The 26614-nt window shown below is 37.4% G+C and overlaps 2 protein-coding genes across 4 annotated transcripts in view; one reads left to right on the top strand and one right to left on the bottom strand.

Annotated features, from left to right (window-relative positions):
- The first annotated feature begins 6381 nt into the window (after positions 1–6381).
- Positions 6382–25370, top strand: znf362b (zinc finger protein 362b). Of its 2 annotated transcripts, none has more exons than XM_061903818.1 (9): positions 6382–6537; positions 12434–12497; positions 12631–12877; positions 12969–13097; positions 14995–15307; positions 19601–19825; positions 19937–20015; positions 20140–20298; positions 22118–25370. In XM_061903818.1, exons 2-9 carry the CDS (start codon positions 12435–12437, stop codon positions 22232–22234), a joined length of 1332 nt encoding a protein of 443 aa, XP_061759802.1. In that variant the 5' UTR covers positions 6382–6537; position 12434; the 3' UTR covers positions 22235–25370. The 2 variants fall into 2 exon arrangements, with proteins under 2 accessions (XP_061759802.1, XP_061759804.1); XM_061903820.1 differs by having other exon boundaries at positions 6383–6537; positions 12993–13097.
- ccdc30 (coiled-coil domain containing 30) overlaps positions 14095–26614 on the bottom strand; it is a 31685-nt gene continuing 19165 nt past the window's right edge. The window contains exons 28-29 of one of the 2 annotated variants that reach the window (XR_009807194.1): positions 19914–20348; positions 14095–19838 (exon numbers count right to left, since the gene is read on the bottom strand). The gene's annotated coding sequence lies outside the window, so the exon portion shown is untranslated. Of the gene's footprint in view, positions 19839–19913; positions 20349–23497 lie in introns of those variants that run through there. The other variant, XM_061903814.1, reaches the window with a different exon arrangement.

The following is a 26614-nucleotide window of genomic DNA, read 5'->3' as shown; positions in this document are numbered from 1 at the left end:
TGACATCAGCTTCCACCACAACACACACTCAGATGGTAACTACCAGCATTAAGTTTCACTTCATGATGATTCCAATAATTCCTGTAAATCTTTGTCATGCCAGTTATGCAGATGTCTTGATAATATGCAAAAAAGACACCACAGTATATAACACATGTTTTGATGTAGTGTGAACATGAATGGTGTTATGGCAACTCCAGTTTCCTCATTTGTGGGACTAAATCTAAGTATACTAATAAAATAGACACCTGCATGCTTGGCTGGTAACAAGCAAGTACTATCTAGAAAGTTTTACAGATTTAAAATCTTCAGTGAGTCATGGGGCATTCACTGAAACAAGGCTGGTGGTCAGGAGTCAAGAAAACCCCAACCCTAACCCTAACTACTGAGAACACTTTGTGGCATTTCTAAGACATTTTTGCAGTGTGTCACTTCATTTATTTTTTTTATTTTTTTTTGAGGGAAAGGTAAGTGTCACTTATAACACGTAAACTCATCACATTAAGATACAAGTGCATTAGTGTAATTTACAATAAAAGACCTGTATCCAAAATAAGGCTAAGTTGTGTTGCACAGACAGTGTCAGAGAAGTTGTAGCACACCAGGATGCGTATCGTAGAAATTTGCCCATTACGAAAGAAACAAGTGTACCAGTTTACCCATTCCAGAATTCTACTTTCACTCAGATATTGCTATGTATGAGAAAATCCACAAGATGTCCAATGGAATATATTATAAATAGCTCTACTAAGAGTCGTGTGGAGAGAGTATGGCCAACTCAGTTTCAGGCGATTTCGTCAATGATTGGTCAAAAGGCACTCTTGTGACTACAGTGTGCCATGACTGCTACCAACTTTGACTGATGCGATGTGTCTGCGGCGCTTCCTCTTTAGTTTTTCGGCATGTAAAAATGCTCTGTTGTGCAGCAAGGATGTTCTACCCGCGAAAAATACGGTAAAGTTTTACATCGCATTTTGGTTAGCAAATCTACTTCGAACACTTCACTCAACGCAAACGTCATAACATCGTCAAAGCTCACTTTTAAGCATTCACAAATAGCACCAGCATTTTGGAAGAAAGGTGAGCATATAATAAATCCATCTGTGATGGCAAATGAGTCACTTTTGCATGTCCCTGCACAAAACTGTGGTGAGTTCAAAGCCACTTCATTAAAGTTAGAAATCGAGTACTAGTTTTTAAAGACAGGAGGCGACTTACCACCACTAATTATAATCATGATATATTATTATGATTTGTGTTATCCACTGATGGTAATGAAAGCAAATGTCTACTTTACACTGTGAAGTAAAGGAAAACATGTTAGTGTGGAGAGACGGAGCCGACGAGCCGACAGCGGGCTGGGAGAGATGGTTGTCCTTACCAAGATGGCGGCCAGGAGGCGGGGCATGCAGCAGAGCGGAGAGGCGGGGCACGTCTGGAGCGACACTGCAGCCATCAGCGTCAGGTGCGTATACCACACACCTGCGCTCAATCATTACACCTTCTGCTGCAGCATAAAAAGGGCTAGGGAGGAGCAATCTTTGTAGGAGTAGGCGAGGAAACCCCGGCAACGAACGACCACGAGCAAGACGAGCGAGACCCAGAGCGAGATGAGCCCCCGCAACAGACGCACCCACCGGACACCGAAAGGTGTGCCGCGACCAGCGGGAAGAGCCCGAGCGCTGGAAAGTGGCGCGACCGAATGGCCAGAGGACGAAAGGTTTATTGAAATAATAAACACAAGTCAAACCTGCTATGATGCGCCATGTATCGAGTGTCACTGCAACCCACACCAGGACGGCTGGTGTTCCGTCACAGTTAGATTTATAATCATATTTAAGTGAATAATTAAATTATGTATGGATATTTAAATTAATATTCTGGCCAATATATATGGAACTTGTAGGCTGTTTTGGGTAAAGAAAACAAATGATTTTTATTCATCTAAACTATTTAGGGTGGGGGTTTATAGATATATAGAAAAAATGTAAAACCTAATTGAAATTTTACATGTGTTTTTAAAAGCTGGTTTTATCAAAATCCATGCAATAATCTATTTTTAATGCATGTAAGCATACCAATGTGTTGGCAATGTTGGGTTTAGGGTGGGAAGTCTTGTATGATGGGGTCCAGAGTTTGATGCTACGCCCCTGCCAGCCAAACTGCATCGTCAAAAATTATCATTAAGGGAGAACTGCACTTTTCTTTTAAAGTTTGCCTATCATTCGTAATCCTTGTTTAAAACAATGTCTGCTGCCACTGCCGACAGTTAGGATGTTGATATATTCTTGTTTAAACTCACAATCCTTGCAAAAAAGGGGATGCAACTGAGCGTCTTTTTGGGTCTTTTACGCCATTTCCGGGTTTAAATTGGCTGTCAAAGTTGACCAACTTCTCAGTTTAGGTTCACATCATTTTACCATCAAGGTGGGAGACATGATTCGTAATCTACAATAAACTTTCACCAGCTCAGAAGCAAGAAAGCAGCTCACCACCTGATGATGTCTGCAGGTCCTTAACATTAACACTTATTATAACAATATCGCTATTCTTAAGTAAATAAACAACATAAAGTAGCAAGAAACACATCAATAATGAATAAAGCAAAATATTTTTAGACCAAAAACCACTTCATATTCTCTACTGGTCACTAGTGTTACTATATCTGAGTTATTGTGTAGAAATATGGAAAAACAACAGCAAATGTGCACTTTATTTACTAAATGTGTTACAAAATTTGAATAATACATGATGTTGGATATAGAGAACATACAAACTCTTTATTTATTAAATCATAATTATTTAAATTCAAGGATTGGGTGCATTTGCAAACAGCTAAAATTATGTTTAAAGCAAACTATAACCCGCTACCCAAGAATGTACAACAATTCTTCTCAACAAAAGAGGAGATATATAACCTTAGAGAAAAATCTAATTCAAAACATTTGTATGCTTGTATAAAACGTACAACTTTTTTAGCATGTCAGTATGTGGAATTAAATTATGGAATCAATTAACCAAATAAATCAAATAAAGCACCAATTTGATTCAGTTTAAGAGAAAGTTCAAACTATGAGGTACACAGAACAAGAATTATGATGAACATCTTTAACCATTTTTTATATTGAGACAAAGATTATTTATGAATTTAATATTTGTTTGCTCACTGTGGTCCTATTTAAGTTATCTTGGCCCCAGATCGAGGAAGACCTGTCGTGGAGTACAAACACCTCAGTGACCATCAAAAAGGCACAGCAGAGACTTTACTTTCTGAGACTTCTCAAAAAGAACCACCTGTCACAAAAACTGCTTGTGTCCTTCTATTGCTGCTTAACAGATCTGTGTATGGTATGCCAGCTGCAACGCGACAGAGAGAAACGCACTTCGGAGGGTCATAAAAACTGCCATGAAGATCACTGACTGCTCTCTCCCCTCCCTAGATGAACTGCACAGTGCCAGGACCCTCAAAAAGGCCCAAAACCTCCTAAGGGACCCATCTCACCCTGGACATAAACTTTTTGAACTGCTGCAGGAGATACATCACAATAAAATGCAGGACAAACAGATTTGAGAACACTTTTTAACCAAGAGCAATAGTGTCGCTGAACACAAGACAAGAATGACTGTGCATGTGATCTGTGTGCATGGTATTTTTATCTATTTATCTATGTTCTTATGTTTTTACGGTATATATTATTATAAATTTGCACATAATTAGGTTTGCTTACAATTTTGATGTACAATGACAATAAAGATTGTATTCTATTACTATGGTATATTATTTATCTATTTGTTCACTGTTCTGTCAAAGAGAACACGAAAAATGGATAAAATTGCTCTGGAATAAAAAGAGGTGGGATTAAATAAGCTCTGGTTCTTCCTACTACTTTTCGGACGTGCTGTAATGAAACAACTGGAATTGTGTGATGCATTACATTGTATCGTATGCATGTTCGAAATATACTGAAACTGAACGGAACTAATACTTGGTTAATATTCCATCCATCCATCCATTTTCTACCGCTTATTCTCTTTGAGTTGCTGGGGGCGCTGGTGCCTATCTCAGCTACAATCGGGCGGAAAGCGGTGTACACCCTGGACAAATCTATCCATCCATTTCTACCGCTTATTCTTTTTGGGGTCGCAGGGGGTGCTGGTGCCCATCTAAGCGACAATCGGGCGGAAGGCGGGGTACACCCTGGACAAGTCGCCACCTCAATGCAGGGCCCCCTGGACAAGTCGCCATGGTTAATATTCATGTATGTAAATACTGTGATGAGGTGGCGACTTGTCCAGGATGTACACCGCCTTCCGCCCGATTGTAGCTGAGGTAGGCACCAGCGCCCCTGCGACCCCAAAGGAAATAGGTGGTAGAAAATGGAATGATGGATGGTAAATAATAGGGCTGTGAATCTTTGGGTGTCCCATGATTCGATTCAATATCAATTCTTGGGGTCACGATTTGATAATATATCGATTTTTTCGATTCGATTCTCGATTCAAAAACGATATTTTTCTGATTCAAAACGATTCTGTATTCGTTCAATACATAGGATTTCAGCAGGATCTACCCCAGTCTGCGTACATTATGCAGAGTAGTAGATTTGAAAAAAAATAAGCTTTCATGATTGTAAAGGACAATGTTTTATCAACTGATTGCAATAATGTAAATTTGTTGTAACTATTTAACGAACAAAGAAAATGACTTATTTTATCTGTGTGAAAATATTGGACAGTGTGTTGTCAAGCTAATGTGATACTATTGTTCTTTTTTTTTTTATAAATGTCTAATGATTATGTCAATGACGGATTTTTAATCACTGCTATGCTGAAAATATAACTAATATTGATACTGTTGTTGATAATATTAATTTTTGTTTCACTACTTTTGGTTTGTTCTGTGTCGTGTTTGTGTCTCCTCTCAATTGCTCTGTTTATTGCAGTTCTGAGTGTTGCTGGGTCAGGTTTGGTTTTGGAATTGGATTGCATTGCTGTGTAGTGGTTTGTTGCATTGATTTAAAAAAATAAATTAAAAAATCGATTTAAAAAAAAATGAGAATCGATTCTGAATCGCACAACGTATTCGATTCAATTTGTATTTGAATCGATTTTTTCCCACACCCCTAGTAAATAGAGTATTGTTGGCGCTTTTTGGATGGTTCTTATTGGGTTTTTTAATTGTTGGAATACAAGCAACAGACGAAATGACGGCTCCATTGTAAGCAGACTTTTATTTACGAGTTTGAAAGCAGTAAAAAAAAAAAAGAAGATGTTTTCTTGTCTTACATAAGGATTTTGAGTTTTAGGCAAAATACTTTTTTTTAAGTGCAGTTTCCCTTCAAAATAACTTTTGTAGAGGCATGATTAAGATATAAATACTGTACACTCCAGTATTGTGCAGGTGTTCCTAGTAATAATCCATCCATCCATTTTCTACTGCTTATTCCCTTTTGGGATCGCGGGGGGCGCTGGTGCCTATCTCAGCTACAATCGGGCGGAAGGCGGTGTACACCCTGGACAAGTCGCCATCTCATCGCAGGGCCAACACAGATAGACAGACAACATTCACACTCACTTTGCAAGAGACACACCGCCATGTGCTGTTGTAAGGCATTTATACAGCGTTCAGGTCAGTGGTTCTTAACCAGGGTTCGATCGAACCCGAGGGGTTCGGTGAGTTGGCCTCAAGGGTTCGGTGGAGGTCAAAACACACCCGACTCTTCGTGTAAATACAAACTTCTTCCTATCGGCATAATATGGATACGGCAACAGCTGACTGATTTGCAGGTGTGTAATTTGTTGTGAGTTTATGCACTGTCTTGGTTTTGTTGTTTGAACAAGGTGATGTTCATGCACGGTTCATTTTGTGCACCAGTAAAAAAAAAAAAAAGATGGTAACATTTTAGTATGGGGAACATATTCACCATTAATTAGTTGCTTATTAACATGCAAATTAGTGACATATTCTCTTAACTAGTCACTAAGTACTAATTAATGCCTTATTCGGTATGGCCTTATTATAACTCTAACCCTCTAATCCTGACCCTAACCCTAACCAAATAACTCTAAATTAAGTCTTTGTTACTTAGAATATGTTCCCCATACTAAAGTGTTCCCAAAAACATATAACTTTGTCTTGAACTTTTTTTTTCACTAAAGAAGGGTTTAGTGAATGCACATATTAAACTGGTGGGGTTTGGTACCTCCAACAAGGTTAAGAACCACTGGTTTAGGTTTATTTCTAATTGTCACATAAACACAGTATGAGCGAGCGCCATTAAAAGTAGGTCAGAGTCGCAAATCCAGCCTAAAATGATTTCCTGTGTGTGTGTGTGTGTGTGTGTGTGTGTGTGTGTGTGTGTGTGTGTGTGTGTGTGTGTGTGTGTGCAGCTGCACAGAGGCTGCAGTGGCACCCAGAAGTGAACAAAGCGACCCGGAAGCGCTGCTGGAACTGGAGGCAGGCAGAAAGAAAGAACATCCAGTCTTTTTATATGAAAGCTGCGCTGGCAAGACAATACCTGCAGTCAGGACTAAAAGGTATTTATTCGTGCATGTAATGTTGTGCCCGTGAGTTTACCAAACGTCTGCGTCGTGCAGGGAAATAAAATGCAAACCGCCGTCATTTCGATTCGTCCAAAAGTTGCAGAATGTAGGGAGATTAAAAAAAAACCGCAGCCCTGAAAGTAGGATTTGGTTAAAAAATGGCACGTCGCACGTCCACTGCAGAGCGTTTATTTTGCGTGAGCTCCCACTAAGAAAGGTGCTCGTCTAGCCTGTACGATCTTGTCTTCGTGTTTCCGCGCTGCTTTTTTTTTTTTTTTGTCGACAGGGCATGGTTGTTGTAGGAAGTGTCAGTTTTTTTAAGGGGTGGGGAGGCCGGGCTATTCAAAGCTGCAAGTGTCCCTAAACAATCCATCGTGCTAACATGGACGTGACACACAGCCCGCCGAACAAGCGATCAATGCATTTCTTTTGAAGAAGTGGAAGAAGAAGGCTGCAGAATATGGCGTCCCGCCTTATAAAAATAAGGCTGCCATTTTTGTTTCTCTTTTGTCTGGGAATGTTTTAAGATGACCGTCTGGGAATGTTAGCTCCGCGCCGGGAGATTGTGTGCCGCCTAAAAGCTCCCCTAGCCGGGCGGCCTGACGTATTCGGCCACCAGGCGCATGGAGGCAAAGTTAGACTTGAGAAAGAAAAAAGAAATGTTGACCAACTATTTCTTGTTAAGAAACACAAACACGTCAGAGCAGAAATGGTGGAATGAATGTAAAGAATAGATATAAAAGGCACATTGCAAGCACGATCACTGAATGTTTGGATGACGTGTTCGAACTGTAGTAACCTTAACAGGCAGGCAGACTCACGACTGTTTTATACATGACAGCTCTCCATTTGTCACTTTCATCTTTCAAACATCTATCAATTTTTCTACAGCTTGTTCCGTTCGGGGTCGCGGGAGGTCCTGGAACTTATCTCAGCTGCATTTAGGCGTAAGGCAAAGTACACCCTGGACAAGTCCCCATCAAAAATACAAACCCCGTTTCCAAATGAGTTGGGAAATTGTGTTAGATGTAAATATAAACGGAATACAATGATTTGTAAATCCTTTTCAGCCCATATTCAATTGAATGCACTACAAAGACAAGATATTTGATGTTCAAAGTCATAAACTTTATTTTTTTTTGCAAATAACTTACAATTTCATGGCTGCAAAACATGCAAAGTAGTTGGGAAAGGGCATGTTCACCACTGTGTTACATCACCTTTTCTTTTAACAACACTCACCAAACGCTTGGGAACTGAGGAAACTAATTGATGAAGCTTTGAAAGTGGAATTCTTTCCCATTCTTGTTTTATGTAGAGCTTCAGTCGTTCAACAGTCCGGGGTCTCCGATGTCGTTTTTTACGCTTCATAATGCGCCACACATTTGCAAATCATTGTATTCCGTTTATATTTACATCTAACACAATTTCCCAACTCATATGGAAACGGGGTTTGTATTACTGTATTTTAATACTGTACACCATAACATTATGGTCACTAAACAATGCAATACATCTTAGTCCCCATGTTATTGCCATCCATACATTTTCTACCGCTTGTCCCTTTTGAGGTCGCGGGGGGTGCTGGAGCCTATCTCAGCTGCATTCGGGGGGAAGGCTGCGTACACCTGGACAAGTCGCTACTTCATCGCAGGGCCAAAACAGATAGACAGACAACATTCTCACTTACATTCACACACTACGGCCAATTTAGTGTTGCCAATCAACCTTAAAAAGGAAATTGTTTTATTAATTAAGTTAAAGTACCACTGATAGTCACACACACACACACACACACACATTAGGTATGGTGAAATTACCCTCTGCATTTGACCTGTCCGCTTGTTCCACCCCTTGGGAGGTTAGGGGGAGCAGTGAGCAGCAGCGAGAGCTGTGCTCGGGAGGTAATGGGTCCCATTTTTATAGTCTTTGGTATGACTCGGCTGGGGTTCAAACTCACGACCTATCGATCTCAGGGCGGACACTAACTACAAGGCCACTGAGCAGGCTTAATTGATTAAGTTAATTGTATTGACCAGTGGTTCTCAAACTTTTTTCTGCAAGTACCACCTCAGAAAACATTGGGCTCTCCAAGTATCACCATAATGACCAACATTCATATACAGTAGCGTAGTAGGCCAGAGTGTACATTAAAAACAATACAGAGGTTTTATTCAACTAAAATATTAATTTTTTTGGCCACTGTAACATTTCACACAGTTTGAACAGTAACACTGTGATTAAATATGGAAAAATCAAACACTATTTAAATAATCCATAAAATCAAATGTACATAAGCTACATAAACATTGTTTCTAAATAAATATAATATCAACAAAATACAATTGTATCAATATTGTCGACATGTGTTCTGCATTCAAAAAGGTTCATTAGGTCTTCTTCATATACTTTTTCAAATGTTCTTGTAATCAGACAATATTTTTGGTATATTAGATGGAATCTTCACTTGACATGTTTCGACTGTCCACTGAGTGGTCAGGGGACCCTTCTGAAGAAGACTGTAGACGACAGTCGACACATCAGATAAAGATTCCATCTAATTAATCAAAAATATGGTCTGATTACAAGAAGATTTGAAAAAGTATGTGTTCTGCGTGTTGATAGGCTGGGAAACGGTGGCCGTAAGTGGAGAATGTGGAGAACATTCGGTTCCCACTCGTGTTGAGTCACAGAAATTACGGAGTACAACATTTCTGTTGGTGTGTTAATTTTTTATCTGGGCTTCAACTACGGCCTACAGTTGTCTGATTGTAACTATTTCCATTAAAGGCTGATAAACCTTTCACGTCATTAGTGATTCTTTGGCGTACCGCATTTTCAGAATCACTGGTATAAATGTTTTGTTCAGATAGCTTAGCATACATGACTTATAAAAGTGGATTGGTTTTAGCAAAATGTGTTAGTCGTCTCTTGCTCATTGCAATTCATTGGGATCGGACAATACCGAGTTAAACAAATTTCAGAAAAGTAGGATTATTATGAATAAATTCAATGATTTCCTAAAGCATACAAAACTGTTTGACACACTTCTAAATACAGTTAGCATTAAAGCCCTCTTAACATGAATTAACACCTGTATATCTATCCTTACTCATTTCACCCAATATAGTAGCCTTGAGTGTGTACTGCTTTAGATTATAGTTGTCACCGGTTGCTATGGCCATCACTCGGCTTCAACACAGCCACCACGTGGAAATACTTTGTCACGTCCTGAGTAATTCCTTCAAGTTAAAACCAGGCTTCTGTGTGCCGATACCACAGGCGTTGTTCTACCAAAAGTTGATCAAATTTACAGTTGCACATTCATAAGCTATGATGTTAGCATTTTGTGTCTGCGTTGTCATTCCACATCGCTCAAGCCAAAGGTGTGTTATTAAGCTTCTTAAAGTGCTGCACCGACTCCAATGCTACGTTGTTGTTGTCTTTTAAAATTGCTCACGTCATAGTCTCATCAATGTGGAGATGAATTATTGATGAGGCACGGGTTAGGTCCATCAAAAAGTTGTTCTGCCAAAAGTTGGTGAACTTGAGATGGTGAAGACAGGGGCAAGTCTGGCTGGGACGATAAATTGATATCAATATAAATGTGCTTAATTAAACATTCAATATATATTTATGTTTTGGTTGGAAGAAACCAGAAATTATGAAGCAAGATTTGTTGCATGAAGTCACTCGCGCTTTGGGAACCCAGGAAACGTCACTGAGGAATGGGAGGAACACGCTAACAGCCGTTCGGTTAATAGTATTTACTGAGCCATAGGAGGGACACACTAACAGCCAGTCAGGTAACAGTGTCAACTTCTATTTTGGTTGTGCCGTCTTTTTGTCTCACTGGATCAATCCACTGCATGGAGTGAGAAGAGAAACTGATCAGCTCAATAACAGAAACTAATCTTTTAGTTTTTTTAGTTTTAATGCAGACGGTGAGGCATTGCTGACACTTCCAATGTGTAGATTTACTGAGTAGCTTCCCAAACTACTCTGTGTAGTGTTCAATAACTTATACACTACTGCCATCTGGTGTCTCAAATCTGCAACTACATTCAAATCTACTTTACCAATAATTATTTTATTACCTGGCTACCAGACACCGTCTCCACTGATAAATAGCACCCTTGGTAAGTGGGAAATGGTATTACTGTATTAATTGGAAGGCTTAAATAAGTCATACAAAATATAACTAAGTATTGACATGGATCAATATAAAGAAACATACGTTAGGGCAGTGGTTCTCAATCTCTTTTCAGTGACGTACCCCTGTGAAATTTTTTTTAATTCAAGTACCTTCTAATCAGAGCAAAGCATTTTGAGTTGAAAAAAAGAGATAAAGAAGCAAAATACAGCACGATGTCATCAGTTTCTGATTTATTAAATTGTATAACAGTGCAAAATATTGCTCATTTGTAGTGGTCTTTCTTGAACTATTTGAAAAAAAAAGATATAAAAATAAACAAGTGATTCATTTATAAATAAATATTTTTTACACATAGAAGTAATCATCAACTTAAAGTGACCTCTTTGGGGATTGTAATAGAGATCCATCTGGATTCATGAACTTAATTCTAAACATTTCTTCACAAAAAAAGAAATCTTTAACATCAATATTTATGGAACATGTCCACAAAAAATCTAGCTGTCAACACTGAATATTGCATTGTTCCATGTCTTCACAGTTTATGAACTTAGATTCATATTTTGTTGAAGTACTATTCAATAAATATGTTTATAAAGAATTTTGGAATAGTTGCTATTTTTAGAATATTTTTAAAAAATCTCACGTACCCTTTGGCATACCTTCAAGTACCCCCAAGGGTACGTGTACCCCCATTTGAGAACCACTGCGTTAGGGTGATGAGTCAAATGCAGAAAATCTTTTTGCCACACCTAGTGTGTGTGTGACAATCATGGGTACTTTTAACTTTTAATACAGTTTCCAACCACATCGCCCAGCAGTAGCGGCAAGATTAGTCGTTGTGTTGTTGTTAGCATGGTTGACCCTGAACCAGGAAACATAAATTACACTTTGGGAATATCTTATTCGATTGCCACAACGTAATAGAAAGTAAGACAAATGCTGCACTGTAATACATCCATCTATCCTTTTTCTACCGCTTGTCCCTCTTTGGGTCACAATATATAATATAATACAACTATACAACATAATTTACGTCAAAAAACATTGTAGAATCAGCGATGTAGTGAAGTCGCGATATAGCGATGGGTGACAGTAAAGGAGCGCCATGCATCTAAGTATTTCTGTATGCGGCTCTTGGAAGACATGCCTGGTGTAGAACTACATTGCATTATAGCGAATGTTGTTTGTAATAGTTTCATTATAATATAGAAACTACAACATTGTTCAACACCAATGCGTCCTACTGGTTAATTCTACTGTATTATGGAATGAGGTGGCAGACTTAAGAAAAAATACAGAAGAAGAAAAAAAGTCAAACCTGCTAAGCTAACTTCTGTTATATCAGAAGGCAAAATTAGTCTTTACTGCCTGAGCAAGTAAAGAGTTTGTGATTTGCAGAAAACTACCCAAAATATGCTTAACTAAGTAATTTTAGAGGAGACCTCAACTCTATTAAAGTTATTTTTTCAACAGTTTAAATTTAATTTGTATAAGTGTGTAACTATTCATGCACCCTAAAACTGCTTGTGTAAGGATTGAAAAAGACCTTTGAATTGTATTTCATAGATTAAAAGCTAGATGGAAGTGAAAGCTCACAAAACGTAAGCATAAACATTGTTGGTTTTGAGAGTTGGACACATGAAGTAATTTTTCTCTAAAGTGAAAAACTGTAAAATAACTTTCCAGCTCGTCACACTTATGTTCATGGCTCACAAGTACATGCTCTTATTTCAGGATGGCAGAGCCTCGATTTAACAACCCTTATTTCTGGCCGCCACCTCCATCCATGCCTGGCCAGGTAAGTACACATTTGACATGAAGTAACTATGACATTTCCATGTGGAAATGATCACATTTTCTTCTGTGCGCACAAATGACAACTCACACACGGTGGCTGTTTTCTGTTGAGCATGACCCGTTAACCCTTTCAGCTGGATAACCTGGTGCTCATTAACAAGATCAAGGAGCAGCTGATGGCCGAGAAGATCCGACCCCTGCACCTGCCGCCCACCTCCACCCCTTCCCAGCAACCTTTGTTGGTGCCCACCTCCCCGGATAGCAACACCCAGCATGGTATGCAGATGCCTAAGCCGCAGCAGGTGCCCGCTCACCACCCACAGAGTTCCATACAGTTAGACATCGCTTTACACGGCCGGCAAGTCTCCAACTCTGGACCAGGTATCAAATCCTTTTGTCATGTAATTATTGTTTAGTTTTATCGCGTCACAGCATTCAACTGAAACCTCCAAAAATGTGTGACCGTTTAAAGTTTGCATGGCCTCACTTCTGCTAGATGGAAACATGGAGGACAAGGCAGCGCTGAAGGCCAAAGGATTATGGGAAGACTGGCACATAAGGCAACTGAATGAGCAACACAGCCGCAACAACCATCGCTCAGGTACTGCGAACCACCGTAAATGTAACAGTCGCAAACAAATTTAGTCTTTTGAACGGCTCTGTGTAGTGAAAGATGACAACCGATTAGCGTGTCGCCCAACCTGCAAATGGACTCAAAGAATAGGACTAGGTTGGGTAGTATAATATTGTATTCCCATTTGTAATATGTCAGAGTACTATTTATTCATTTTATTCATACCTTTTCTTGTATTTTTTCTGCACAGTCGCCCCCTATTTATCGCGGTTAAATGGCAAACGAATTTCGTCAAAGTAGAAAGCATCAATTATAAATTAAACATTTTCATAACCTGAGCATACCAAACTTGTTTACCACCCTCTAAATATGTTTTTTTAACATTATGATAGCACTAGACATGGAAAAAGGGCCATCTAGTCACACTCTTTACTCCAATATAGTAATGGTGCCTGAGGCTGAGCCAATCAGTGGTCACGATACTGAACGGCGGACTGATTGGTTTGGTCTCCTTTCGTGGCCAATACTGGTGTAGTATTGATATTTTCTGTTTATTTAGTATTTTGTATGCTTGAAAATGCTTCATTTATGGCAAACATTTGAAAGCATATGCTTGAAAAAATAAAAAATCTGCATTGATGTGAATTCGTAATATTGGAAGCAAGATATAGTGAGGGACAACTGTATTGTCGAAAATGCTCTTGCTAGTAGAACTGCAGTTATAGATTGTTTTAGTAATCGAGTAAGGTATTGATTAATTTGTTCGATTATTAAAGTAAAGCACACTTTCTACCCTCAATGCGATTTAGGGAAAATAGATAAAATAAACAAGGTTTTTTTTTAACGACCTTTATTCTATTTTCCTAGAAATAACATTAAAGTTGCAGTTTTTCAATAGTAGCATCAGTATATATTATTTACATTTAAAAAAAAATTAAAAGTAACAACAAAACTGTAGCCTGGTCAACATGTACCAGGCAATGCATAATAAAAAAAAGAACCAAACTAAACAAAAATACTCTAATAAGGTATGATAAATTGAGTGCCAATGTATTTAACAATTAAACATATCCACATTTGAAAGGGTATTAATTGGAGGAGCGGTGGTTAGCATTAACATTTAAACTGTAGATGGCAACATGTCCTGACATGTGTTTGAATAAAAACATTTGTGATGCAAGTTGAACAAACAAGAAGACATTAGCTGATAAAATAGATGTGTACTTTGTTTTTGCTTGTTTGCTGTTTTTAAATATGCAGGACGATTTCTAGAAATGTAGCATCATTGGTGTAGTGCTATTGTGAAATGCCAGCTCTGTTTGACAATGCAAACATTTCACAACGATATCTGTCTTTTTCACTTCTAAAAATGATCACCAAACCTCTTTCATCTTCTCAGAGCTCTTTGCTGTCTTACCACGTTGTCGTTTTTTGAATCATCTCTCTCAATCGGCACTCCACTAGTCCGGCGGCCACACACACTGGCTTTTTATGCCATCCATTTGCCTTTTTAAAGCATTACATGGATTCAATTCTTTAAGATGTCAATAAACTTCTCAATCAAAAACATCGTCTCATTAAACAAGTCATAGAAGCAACGAAATACAAATTGATGTCTTTTTTCTAATCAAATTAATCGATTTGATCGTTGCAGCCTTACTACAATTAAGAAAAAAATGGTAATGTCACTGTCAAAGCATGGGGATATGGCACCACTTTATGGAATGTCTACAATTAAACATTACATAAGAAATAGTTCCCACCAATAGAGTATTATTGATGTAAATTTATGATTCTGACCCAAACTTACCTTGTAACTGCTACCAATGATTGTTTCATTGATACCAAAGACGTTTTTAAAGAAGTGCACAATAGGTAGACATATTGGAGTATGTGACATAAATACCCTGCCTCCCACCCCCAGGTCTGTCTCCTTCATCCCGACCCGACAGCCACAGCACCTCGGAGGCTTTAACTCCCACGACTCCAACCTCAAGCAGCCAGAACCGCATGGGCGGTGCCCCCTCTGTCAATATCCTCTCCGGGTTGGCGACTGGCCCCGGCATGGACCACATGAAGGTTGGAGGCCTGGCAGGACTGCTGGGCCCCCCACCCAAAGCACCGCGAGGGCGTAAGAAGATTAAAGCTGAGTCAGGTCCTCTGCTGGTGGTCCCCTACCCGATTCTAGCGGACCAAGGCTGCATCACTGTGGCACCCAAAGAGGGGAAAACCTATAGGTAGGATGCTCAAAGTTTCTACTTCATATTTCCTATAAATCAGGTTTAGACTTGACATCCTTAAGTGGGTTTTAATTCTGGTCTTTTAGCTGTCAAGTTAATTAAGTGGTCTGTTGATGATTTGTGAGAGTGCTTCCTCACATAAATGTCGATAAAAACACGAGTATGAACTAGGTATGCAACGGTAAACGGTATAATGATAAACAGCGGTAAAATTCCTGATGGTTAGTAATACCGTTTAAATTTTTAATTACTGAAAAACTGTCATTTATCAATGCATTTAGGCAACACTGCTTACTTCTTAGATATGGAGTCAGGGCAGCGCTGGCGTCGTTCGGAAAACTATACAGACTTGGCTTTGGAGATTTCCCCTCGGAGTAAACTTCGTATTCCCTCGCTTCATTTGCGTAGTCTCGGCGTGCGTTTAAATGTGCACTGCTGTTATTAGATGGCGACAGGTGTGGACAATATTGGAGACAGACGCATTTGTCTCACACTAAAAGTATACAGAGAAGGAGAAAACTATTTGGCGTTGCTTTTATTTTGTCAATACAGCGTCCATTAGCTGCTGTGACAGAGTTAATGATGTGAGGAAACGTGCAGCGGGCGATGTGTTGGGAACACTGCTACAACTTGTTTATAAAGTCTTTAGTTCGTTTACTGGGACGCTCCCTCGTCCTTTATTTAACTGCGAACTGTATCAGTGTTCCAATAACATCAATACTAGCTGTAATGTTTTGTCATCTCATCAAACTGAACGCAGGCTGTGAAGATTGTGTAACAGATGTGAGAAGTATCACTTCTGTTTATTTTTGTTGGCCAATTTGTTGCATTGTTAGAGAAGAACACAGCTTGTTTATTATACTTCATCTTCATTATCCAAACTGCTTTGATATCATATTGATATCAGAAAGTAAACACAAGGTTATGTTTTTTTACATTACCTGTTTTTTTAACTTCAAAAGGATTACTTTAAAAACCATTCATGTGACACAGCATTTTATTAATGTTTTATTGTGTATAGTTAATTCCTATACGACATATTTCTGCTCAAATTCTTAATGGATCTGTCCCGATACAGCATGTACATACACATATAATTGTACATAACTTAAAAGAAATACCTCTCTCTTTCAAAATGTAAAAATAGAGATAAAGGCATCATGTAATGAGAAAAAGCTGAGACGTTGATACTATTAACGAACAAATATATATATATATATATATATATATATATATATATATTTGTCTTTAAATATATGGATAACATTTATCCATGGCTTTTTTATTAGACATTACAAATTACAGGATGGCGTCACGTTTACGCCTCACCCAAACAAATTTTTCCTAACATAATCAGGATTTCAATATCGATAAAAATAATCCTATTATTTTGGCCGTAATCGTGCAGCCCTATGTATTATACTAGATCTCATACATGAACACTGTTTTTACTTACCGGTATATGGACAAAAAGTGCAGTTGCGTCTTCATCAGGTGCCATCTTTCAAAATTCTTACAATTGTTTTTGTTTATCTCTTATGTCCATAAAGTGCTATCTTGCACAATTTTGCCATTTATTTTATATGGGTTTTTTTTTCTGCCATATTACTTGTTTATAATTATTGTTGCTTTCATATGCACATTGAGGTCAATGAAACAGTGTTTTTATCTACAATATTGTTTCTTCTACAAAGGAAATAATTTTGAGTTTGTTGTTTTTGAATAAAACTTGGTTTAAAAATGTCAGTAAAAGCAGTTTTTAAACATTTTGAGCACATTTAAAAATACCGCGATAATAATAGCTTTGATAAGAAATGTTCATATGTGTCATCCCTAATATGACCTGACCAGATGAATGCTTCACTAATTGAATAATACATTGATAAGAATTACTGTTGTCATATGTGGTTTGGTTCACATGAATGGCAGCTCCCGCCATCAGTGTGTGAATGTTATTGTAAATGGGTGAATGTGGAAATAGTGTCAATGCGCTTTGAGTACCTTGAAGGTAGAAAAGTGCCACTCAAGTATGACTCATTTACATGATAAACGGGTCTTCGGTGTTATTTGTGGGGCAATTTTTTTATTAATAAGTAAACAAAAACATTATAAATATGACTAAATGTTCTTCTGTCAGTTATTTTTATGTCACAAATTAAATTTTAAATATTTTTATATAGGGTAGGGGCCAACAGTAGAACCCGCTACAATGTGTGCTTTCATGGCGGACTACAAAATTCCAAAAGTGCCCAAAAAAGGCTACAGGATTTGTAATTAGTGCCAGGGAGATCAGAATATTCCCTAAATATAGCGTAGAGTGTTAGGAAAGAATACTGCGGGTGACCCAATATATCACGTGCCTTGTGGTGTGGTGTGTAGTGTAGTTAGGCGTGTAATTTAGTGTTTATGTTTTTGCGTAGGCATTTATGTTCGTGTTTGTGCAATAGATAAGGTTGCAGCGTGTGTTTTAACCTTGTGGGATACAGACAATATACTACATAAATGATTAGGGGTGGGGAAAATAATAGATTTTAGATGCATTGCAATTCGGACAAGGACGATTAAAAAATCGATTAGTAAACGTCAATAATTAATCATTGATTTATTTATTGTAAATAAAGTACTTTAGGCAGTTCTAAAATTTGGCTGTTTGCAGCAAGCCACCTCACGGATCCGACCAGCTTCTTTATTTTAGGGCACTTATGTCCCAGTTTTGCACACATTTTCATTCATTTAATAAACGTTAGTCAACCGTTTCTTGGTTCAAATGCACTTTTTTCAAAAGTTGCAAGTGATAAACGCTTATTTAGATAAACGAAAATAAATGTAAAACTGCATCAATATACAGCAAATAAAGATGCATCAATAATCGATTTTTGATCAAATCGTAGCTCCTGAATCATAATTGTAACTGAATTATGAGTTGGCCAAAGATTACCACCTCTCTAAATGATGTACATTTGGCCAACAATATAACTTTTAATACTACAGTTCTATTGTAAAAATGCATATTGATGACACATTCTACCTGTGTCCTGCAAATTTGACAGCACACAAAAGCGTCCTCAACGCAATGTAGCGTTCGCGGGTAATGCCGCTAAATGTCGATAAAACCACTTCTAAGTTAGCAATCATTGCCTCCATGGTGGCAAATGAACAGTTTATTTAGTAAGAATCCTCCCTGGAGCAAGAGGAATAACTAAACATGCTACACTACATGTTTTAGGATGCTTTGCTAACCACAAGATAGAGCTCATGAATGTAGACAAAGGTGGGCGGATCAATACAAATATCGACAGTAACAACTCAAGTATAGTGTCAGACTATGATCGATAAAATGGTTAGGTCAATATTTTTTACTATCAAAAAATACTTTGTGGATTTTTTTTATTGTTTACAAACTCAGGAAATAAGTCCCTGAACGCACGAGAGATTTAGGGGTAAAAACCAAAGGATATAAATCTGAGCCAATGGTTGAAAATGATTTTAATATTTAATTGATATTGTTACACCGCCATCCTGTGTTTTTGTCTGAATATAAATGTGATTAAAAAAATATATTCTACTACTACTGCCCCTGTAACTACTTGGTATTGAAAACTCAAATTTGTAGTATCGCTTAAAACTAATGTGAAGTTGTCAAATTGAATAATGAGTGCCTATCTCATTTTAACAGAAGTGTAGATAGAACCATGTTACATCAGAAAGTAACCAGATAACAACATGCAACCCATTTTGAAATGGTTTTATTATCATTTACATACCTAGTAATACATTGTGATATATCATTTTCGCAGGAGGCTGCAATATAAATCGCGATTTAAGATTTTAGGCCATATAATGTAACACACTACAGTGTTTGATTTTATTTATATATCTATCTATCTATCTGTTAAATGTAGGTTTTTTGCACCAGGTAGGTGTTTGGGTTAGTGACGTTCTGTTCCTTAGTGTAATGTCACAGACAGTGACATTCTATTGTGTTTGAATAATGACCAACAGGTCCAAATTAATTTCTGGTGGGCCCGCTACAAATAAATGTATTTATGGGAAGCACTGGGCTACAAAAAAAACTTCTTCCGCATTTGTCCTCTTCATTTTGTAGGTCTAAAATTAACTGTCAGTTATTCAGGAATGACTTCGTTAGTGCTGAGCTACAATAATTCACCAAACAAATTCTGCAATCACATTTTCCTCACACTGTAGTTGTTTTTTGATCAAGATTAATAGCGGTGCATTTTTTTGTCTTGCTTTTAAAGTGTTTATTAAACTTCTTTTGCCATTGTCAAGATGCAAAGTGTGCCCACTCACCTTCCTGACCAAATCGGAGATGCAGATCCACTCCAAGTCCCATACGGAGGTCAAACCGCACAAGTGTCCCCACTGCTCCAAGACGTTCGCCAACGCCTCTTACTTGTCGCAGCACCTGCGCATCCACCTGGGTATTAAGCCCTACCACTGCTCCTACTGTGACAACTCCTTCCGCCAGCTCTCACATCTGCAGCAGCACACCAGGTTGGTCAGGGACCTTTTAAAGGAGGATTTTATTTCAAAGTTGTTGATTTAGACAAATGAAACTTGCTTTGATGCTTAAATTTCTTACTTGCTTCGCTTTCTCTGTGACAGAATCCACACCGGTGACAGACCCTATAAATGTGCTCACCCTGGATGTGAAAAGGCTTTTACACAGTTGTCCAACCTTCAGGTTGGTACATTAGTCACATTTATTTCACCCACTCTAGCCTCAACTTATCAATACAGTGCTGCAGGAGACAACAATTCAAATGGTCAAAATGAAGTTATATCCTGTTAAATGTGTGTTTTTACAGTCTCACCAGAGGCAGCACAATAAAGACAAGCCGTACAAATGTCCCAACTGCTACCGTGCCTACTCCGACTCAGCATCGTTGCAGATCCACTTGTCAGCGCACGCCATCAAAAACGCCAAGGCCTACTGCTGTAGCATGTGTGGCCGGGCGTACACCTCAGTGAGTAAAGCACACATCCTGTGGAGCTGTGATTCTCTCATAGGCGCAGCCTGAAATACAAAATTATTCAGTAACTGACCATAAAATTACATCTAAAATCCCGCTTGGCTCGTAACAAAGCGAATAGCATCACTGTTATTGACAACACATTAGTGGTTTATGGTAAAGATAGACTAGCCTGACTGGTCTTGTTTCTTTTGAAGGAAAATTACATACTGACCTGAACAAAAGATGGTTGTATTTCCCTTGAAAAAAGTTTTTAAAAAAGAATATATTTTTGGGGTCTAGATATTTTTACAAACATAGAATGTATGGAGACAAACACCAATTTACAAACTATTGACATGTTTCCTTACTTATACAATTTTCTAAAATGATTGGAAAATTATTTAACAAAAGATTGGATAAATTCTGAGATTTAAGGGAGCGCTAGCGGAAAACCAATACAGACACATAGCTAACATCTCAACATTGATGGCATTAATAAAAATAACTGTGATTACTAAGGCAATAGATCACAAACAACGTGTAGCTGTAGTGTTTATGGAATTCACAAAAGTATTTGACACAATTATCTTAAAATTTTAATTAACAAGTTAAAACAGTATGGCATCAGGGGGGTAGTTTGGACTGGGTAAGAAGCAACTGAAGCATGGCGAACAAACGCTATAGCGCTGAATGTATATTGCGGCGTACACTAGAACCAAAATTGTTCAATCTCTATACAAACGAAAATTGGAAATTTACAAGGGACTTAAGGTATTTGCAGATGCCATGGCTACATTTTGTTCAGGAGAGAACACACAAAAACTAATACAAGTACTAACAGTGGAAGTAAACTAATTAAATCCAATCCAATCCACTTTATTTATATAGCACATTTAAAAAACAAAATGTTTCCAAAGTGCTGCACAACAATATTAAAAACAACATTCAAATACTATCCTGAGCTCCACCAGTGACTGAATAAAGAATAAATAAATACATACAAAAATATAAAATAAATATGATTAAAAACTATTTTAAAGGGTAAAACCAATTAAAACAGTAAATAGAAATCAAAATTATAAAACACAGAGGACAACAGAAGACCACACAACTCACGTAGTGTTAAAAGCCTGATATGTTTTGACAAAAAGACTATCCTTGAATCTCAGTAAAACTAAAATAATGCAATTCTGTAACAATAGGAAAGAAAGTCAAACACAAATACGAACAGATTAGACGTAAGGGTAAAATAAAATTAATTTCTAGGTGTAACAATAAATGGTAAAATATAGTAAACTGTGAATCTCATACAAAAATACAACATAATGTGGCAAGAAATACTCCAATAATGACTAAAACAAAATATGTCCTAGACCAAAAATCAATATTAAAATTCACTCACCATTATTAACCTTACGAATCACCTAGGGAGGTACTGCTCAAAAAAGTTGCTCGCAGCTTGGGAATGTTAGCAGAGGAGTTACAGTGCCAATTTTAAGATGGATAAAGTGGTGATCAATGTCATGAAACAACTTGAGCAGCAAAGAAATATCTCATATTTTTATCGCAATCCAGAAGTTTTTATTTTACCGATATTGAACATGATTCTTAAAAATAATTAATTTGGTTTTAAAAAATATATCTTCCATAAAAGGAAGTGTCATCTTATATTTGGGTGCATTTTGTACTATTATTTGTGCAAATTAAGGGACTCACTTTGACATTTGTTACTGTGGTTCAATATCATTTTTTTCCTGTGCCATTTAAGTATGACTAGTGTTGTTGTCCTTTAGATGAGTCTGTATCACATTGTGTGTTGTATTTTTTGTAGGAGACCTACCTTATGAAGCACATGTCCAAACACACGGTGGTGGAGCACCTCGTAAGCCACCAGTCCCCCCAGAGGACCGAGTCTCCAAGTATCCCTATACGGATCTCTCTTATCTGAGCCGTCTGGTGCTCAGTAGTCGTCCAATTTAATGTCAACTTTAGGCAGGAGCTTTCCGGGCCCTGCACCGAAGGCCATCTACATAAGGCTTACATTAGCATTATGACAGCTGACATAAGCATTCAGCGCTAGAGTCGAGAGCAGCGCGCTTCCTTCCGTCTCGATGCGGGCGTCCAGTGGAAAACGAGCACGGCTTTATTTTGTGAATGTAACGAATACAGCTAAATGTTGTCCAGAGGATGGAGTGGCAAAGAATGTCTTGCGTCAGATTTAATAAGCACTTTCGTAAGCGTCATGTAAAAAGCCAGATGCATCGGCCATCCAAAATGTGTTTTTTGCCCCCTTCCTCCATGAAATGGGTTTCCAAATACACCAGATGATAATTGCTCCTCGAGGAAAAAAAATGAATTAAGTTTTAAAATGTTTTCTGGGTGTATTCTGGAGATATCCAAAGATAATCTCAAAGCACTTTTTAGGCCATGCTTTGTTGGCTCAAATTGTTGAAATCATGTCTGATGAGAAAATGCCAAAAAGGGCATTATTTGTGGCAGCTAAGAACACTGACTGTGTAGAAAACAGTCTTTTCTGTTATTTTTTCCATTGTTGTACTCACATTTGTGCAAGAATACATTTACAGGGTCATCGAAATTTGAAGAAAGGCAATCAGATGACTGAAGCATTTGGTGATCATTCTATTTTACTGATGCAAGGACGGAGGAAGTTAAAGTGATAATCTTTAAATTTTACTCCCCCTTCGAAGGCACCTTGGGATCATACCATATGATCAAAGTAACACTGCTTTTTAAATTACCTTTCTTGTTAAATCCCACAAACTAGTGCCATATGTTGAAAGCAAATCTTGTAATATTTGGCCGCTTCCTCCAATCAGTTTGACAAGTATTTGTTGCTGAGGTCCTAGTCATTGTAAGGTAAGCTCAGCTCTACTTTAAAAACAATATAAGTAAAAAAGTACACTTTTTTTTATTCAAGTAGCAAATTTAACTCTAATCATCGGACCAAAATGTGAAGCAACTGTACAGCACTCGCTCAGTAAGGATTTTTGTCATCAGATTAATTTTTTGGGAATTAACTGCAGTACAAACATCTTTCATTATGCTTACATGGGACGCCTTACTCTTGTATGTTCTCTCTCCAGTAGTATTATTTTTACTGTACACAGTATTCTTTGTTGGGTTTTTCCTGTTGTACCTTTTAACCTCTGGATGGTACTAATAATAGGGTTGGCTGTATTTTTCAGGGCACTTACAGAAAGGTGCTATGTATGACAAAATGTCACATCCAGGATAAAAGCACGAATAATGTTGACTTTTTTTTTTTCCAAAAATTGATAAACCGAAATAGTCAAAGCGTAGTCCTGGGCAACTATTGACACTTGACAACACATCCTGCCTCTTTAAACAACATTTCTGTTTGGAAATCATGGACAATATCCATGTTGCTGTACGGTTTAATATATTACTCATTTATAGAATATGTTTTAAAAGTTTAAGGAAAAAAGTATTTGGACACGTCATGCTTTGCTGATAGAAGCGTTCAGGACTTCCATTGGAATTGTCAGCATTTGGGGCAAAACCAATGCATAGAAGTAGCTTAAAATAATTTAAAAAACATTAGTTTTGCTTTTTAAGTTATAAAATAACTACATTTTACCAGGTGGTTGATTCAGTAGCGTATTACACACTGCAAATACAAGCTTAAATGTATTTTAATTAAATACAACTTTCCCGAGCGCTCATACGTAAGAAAACAGTAAACATGGTACTTTGGGAAAGATTGCAGCTGAATATTAAAATTACTAAGAAAAAAAATAAAATAGGCCGTCTCTCTGTGAAGAAAAGGCCAAAACATGAAATAAAATGTCATATCGACTTTCGACAAACAAAATTGTACTTCAATTTTGAACATCTTGAAATGCAGTTTTTCCCCCTAGTTTTGAAAACTGGGATGAGTGATTTGTTTTCTTTGCCTATTTTTTGTTGCTTTGACTTCCAAAACAAATGTGGTGTACTGGTTCATTTGTGGTGATGGGCACACCTTACTAACTCGGTTTGAAGCTGACATTCTCACACAGGGACATTTAGCTTGTGCAGTGCTTCACCGGTGTCACAGCACTCTGTTCCACCTCCATCCACAGAGACAAAGAGAGTGGATGACTGGAAAAATGGTTCACTTTATCAAATTCATTCTGGTATTGAACAAATGTGCCCAGGTGCTTAAACCGATACAAAGTGAACACTCTTGCAGCCCGTTTGGAGAGATGGTGAAAACCAATACGCACGGATATGGCAATTTATCGATAATGGCAAAAGAATTTATTTTGTTATATCGTTTGGTTTATCGGCCCAGCACATTCTGACTGTCAAAAACAATGCAGTACGACTTCTCAATTTGCGGCACCTGTGAAAAGTAATGGAAATGTTTGATTGTCCCGCACATCTGGTCACCATAGTAAGCATACAAAAGGTGCAAAGACAGGTTTGGGTTTGAGATAGGCCCCATTGCAAGACATGTGGTACAATGCTATGCTCCCAACTTTGTGGTAAACATTTATCAAAAGACAATCTCTATATTCCAATATGACTCTGCCCTAGTGTACAAATCAAGGATATGAACTCTAAAATCTCATGGAAAGCTCTCCAAGAAGAGTGACTACAACAGCGTTATCATTGGTGGCCAAATGGTTTTGCCTATATATTGGATATTCTGTTTGGAGAGGGAAAAAAAACTATATTTGAACTTTTAGTCTTTGTATGTTATTAATCATGTTTTATATTGGTTATTTTACATGTAAGCCTTAACTGTTTTATCATGACATCTCCATTACTCTGTATTGTGTTCTGCAGTATTCAATCCTGTTTTATTTTCTCCATTTCCCTCCCGCATGGAGCTGTAATCTGTATAACTGTTTAACGAGAGTTTTTTTTAATGGGGAAAAAAATATTGCGTAGATTATTAAACCTTTTCCTGTCTTGCATTGTGGCTTCATATACGGTTTGTAGACAAATGTAATATGCACAACCAAGACTGAGAAGTTAACCCACGGGTTAGCAATGTTTAAAAAGAAAAAGCTTTGTATCTTTACCTTGTTTAATAAAAGAGACTGTTATAAATCCAACACCTTCTGCTCATTTTTCCTGAAAGTGACACACTTCATTGGCACGCAGGAGCAAAGAAATTATGCCTGTAATGTTTATTTATGAATATAGTGGTTTTAAAACATTTACAAGCGTACAAGTGGCACATTTCATGCAAACTACAGTTTATCAAACTTTTTACCTAGTAGCAAGACATAGTCACACTTTGTCATTTCAAGCATGTTTTTGATCATAAAAAAATATATATTCTGTACCTACAATATAAATAAAAGTGGTAATAACTATTTTGGATCCGACTGTACGACACAAGAAAGTTATTCTCTTTAGTGTTAAACTAAGTACAAACCCTGTTTCCATATGAGTTGGGAAATTGTGTTAGAGGAAAATAAAAACAGAATACAATGATTTGCAAATCCTTTTCAACCCATATTCAATTGAATGTACTACATAACTTGCTATCTACTACACCAATTTTAAACAGCTGTGAAGATGTAAAATACAATTTATTCAATATCTTAAATTGAGTCATCTTATCTTTAATGTTTCTAAAGGCATTTTTTCTAATATTCCATGGTAAGTCTCTTTCATCTAAAATGTTTAAGTCCATCATCCATTTCCGAACACATGCATCATTTGCATTTCTAGTGCGGTGTTCATTTATTATTCCATAAAATAGTTTAATTAATTTCTTAAATGTATCTTGATTAAAAAGTGCATCTTCCAGCTCATGGCTATTTAAAGGCATACTTTCAGAGGATATGCATTTATTTACAGCGTGTTTTAGAGATACAATTTAAAAAATGATTTCCGGGTACATTATATTGATCAACTAAATCATTGAACGGTTTAAAAGAGCTTTTATTAATAATATGAGGTTTAGTAATACCTCTGTCTTTCCATGTCGTCCATTTAACCACATTTTTATTAATTATATTAGGATTGTACCAAAGCGGTTGATTTACAGATGTCATTGGGTTGATTCCTAGTATTTTCTGACACAGTTTTAGAATGTTAAAGGTGGCTTCTATTGGGCTCTGCCTCAATTCGTTAGGTATTTTTTTTAATATAATATAAACTCCCCACATCAATGTCCAAATTCATTAACATATGTTTTTCTGTGTTGATCCAGTCCTTATCTGCAGAAGAATGAAATAAGTGGCTTGTTTGTTCACAACCGAAGGAGATATAATAATGTAAGAAGTTTGGTAATTGTAGTCCTCCTTTATCTTGTGTACAAGACAACCTTAAGTATTAGCATCTGGCC

This window comes from Nerophis ophidion, linkage group LG06 (genome assembly GCF_033978795.1).
Source record: "Nerophis ophidion isolate RoL-2023_Sa linkage group LG06, RoL_Noph_v1.0, whole genome shotgun sequence".
Lineage (NCBI taxonomy): Eukaryota > Metazoa > Chordata > Actinopteri > Syngnathiformes > Syngnathidae > Nerophis > Nerophis ophidion.
Note: the sequence above shows the minus strand (reverse complement) of the source record. Positions and strands in the feature narration are given on the sequence as shown.

What these genes read in the sequence shown, in the direction of transcription:
- znf362b (XM_061903818.1), top strand. Translation starts at nt 12,435, where the DNA reads ATGGCAGAGCCTCGATTTAACAACCCTTATTTCTGGCCGCCACCTCCA. An exon ending in AGTCTCCAACTCTGGACCAG is followed by an intron (nt 12,878 to 12,968) that starts GTATCAAATCCT and finishes GACCGTTTAAAG; the next exon opens with TTTGCATGGCCTCACTTCTG. An exon ending in CCGCAACAACCATCGCTCAG is followed by an intron (nt 13,098 to 14,994) that starts GTACTGCGAACC and finishes TCCCACCCCCAG; the next exon opens with GTCTGTCTCCTTCATCCCGA.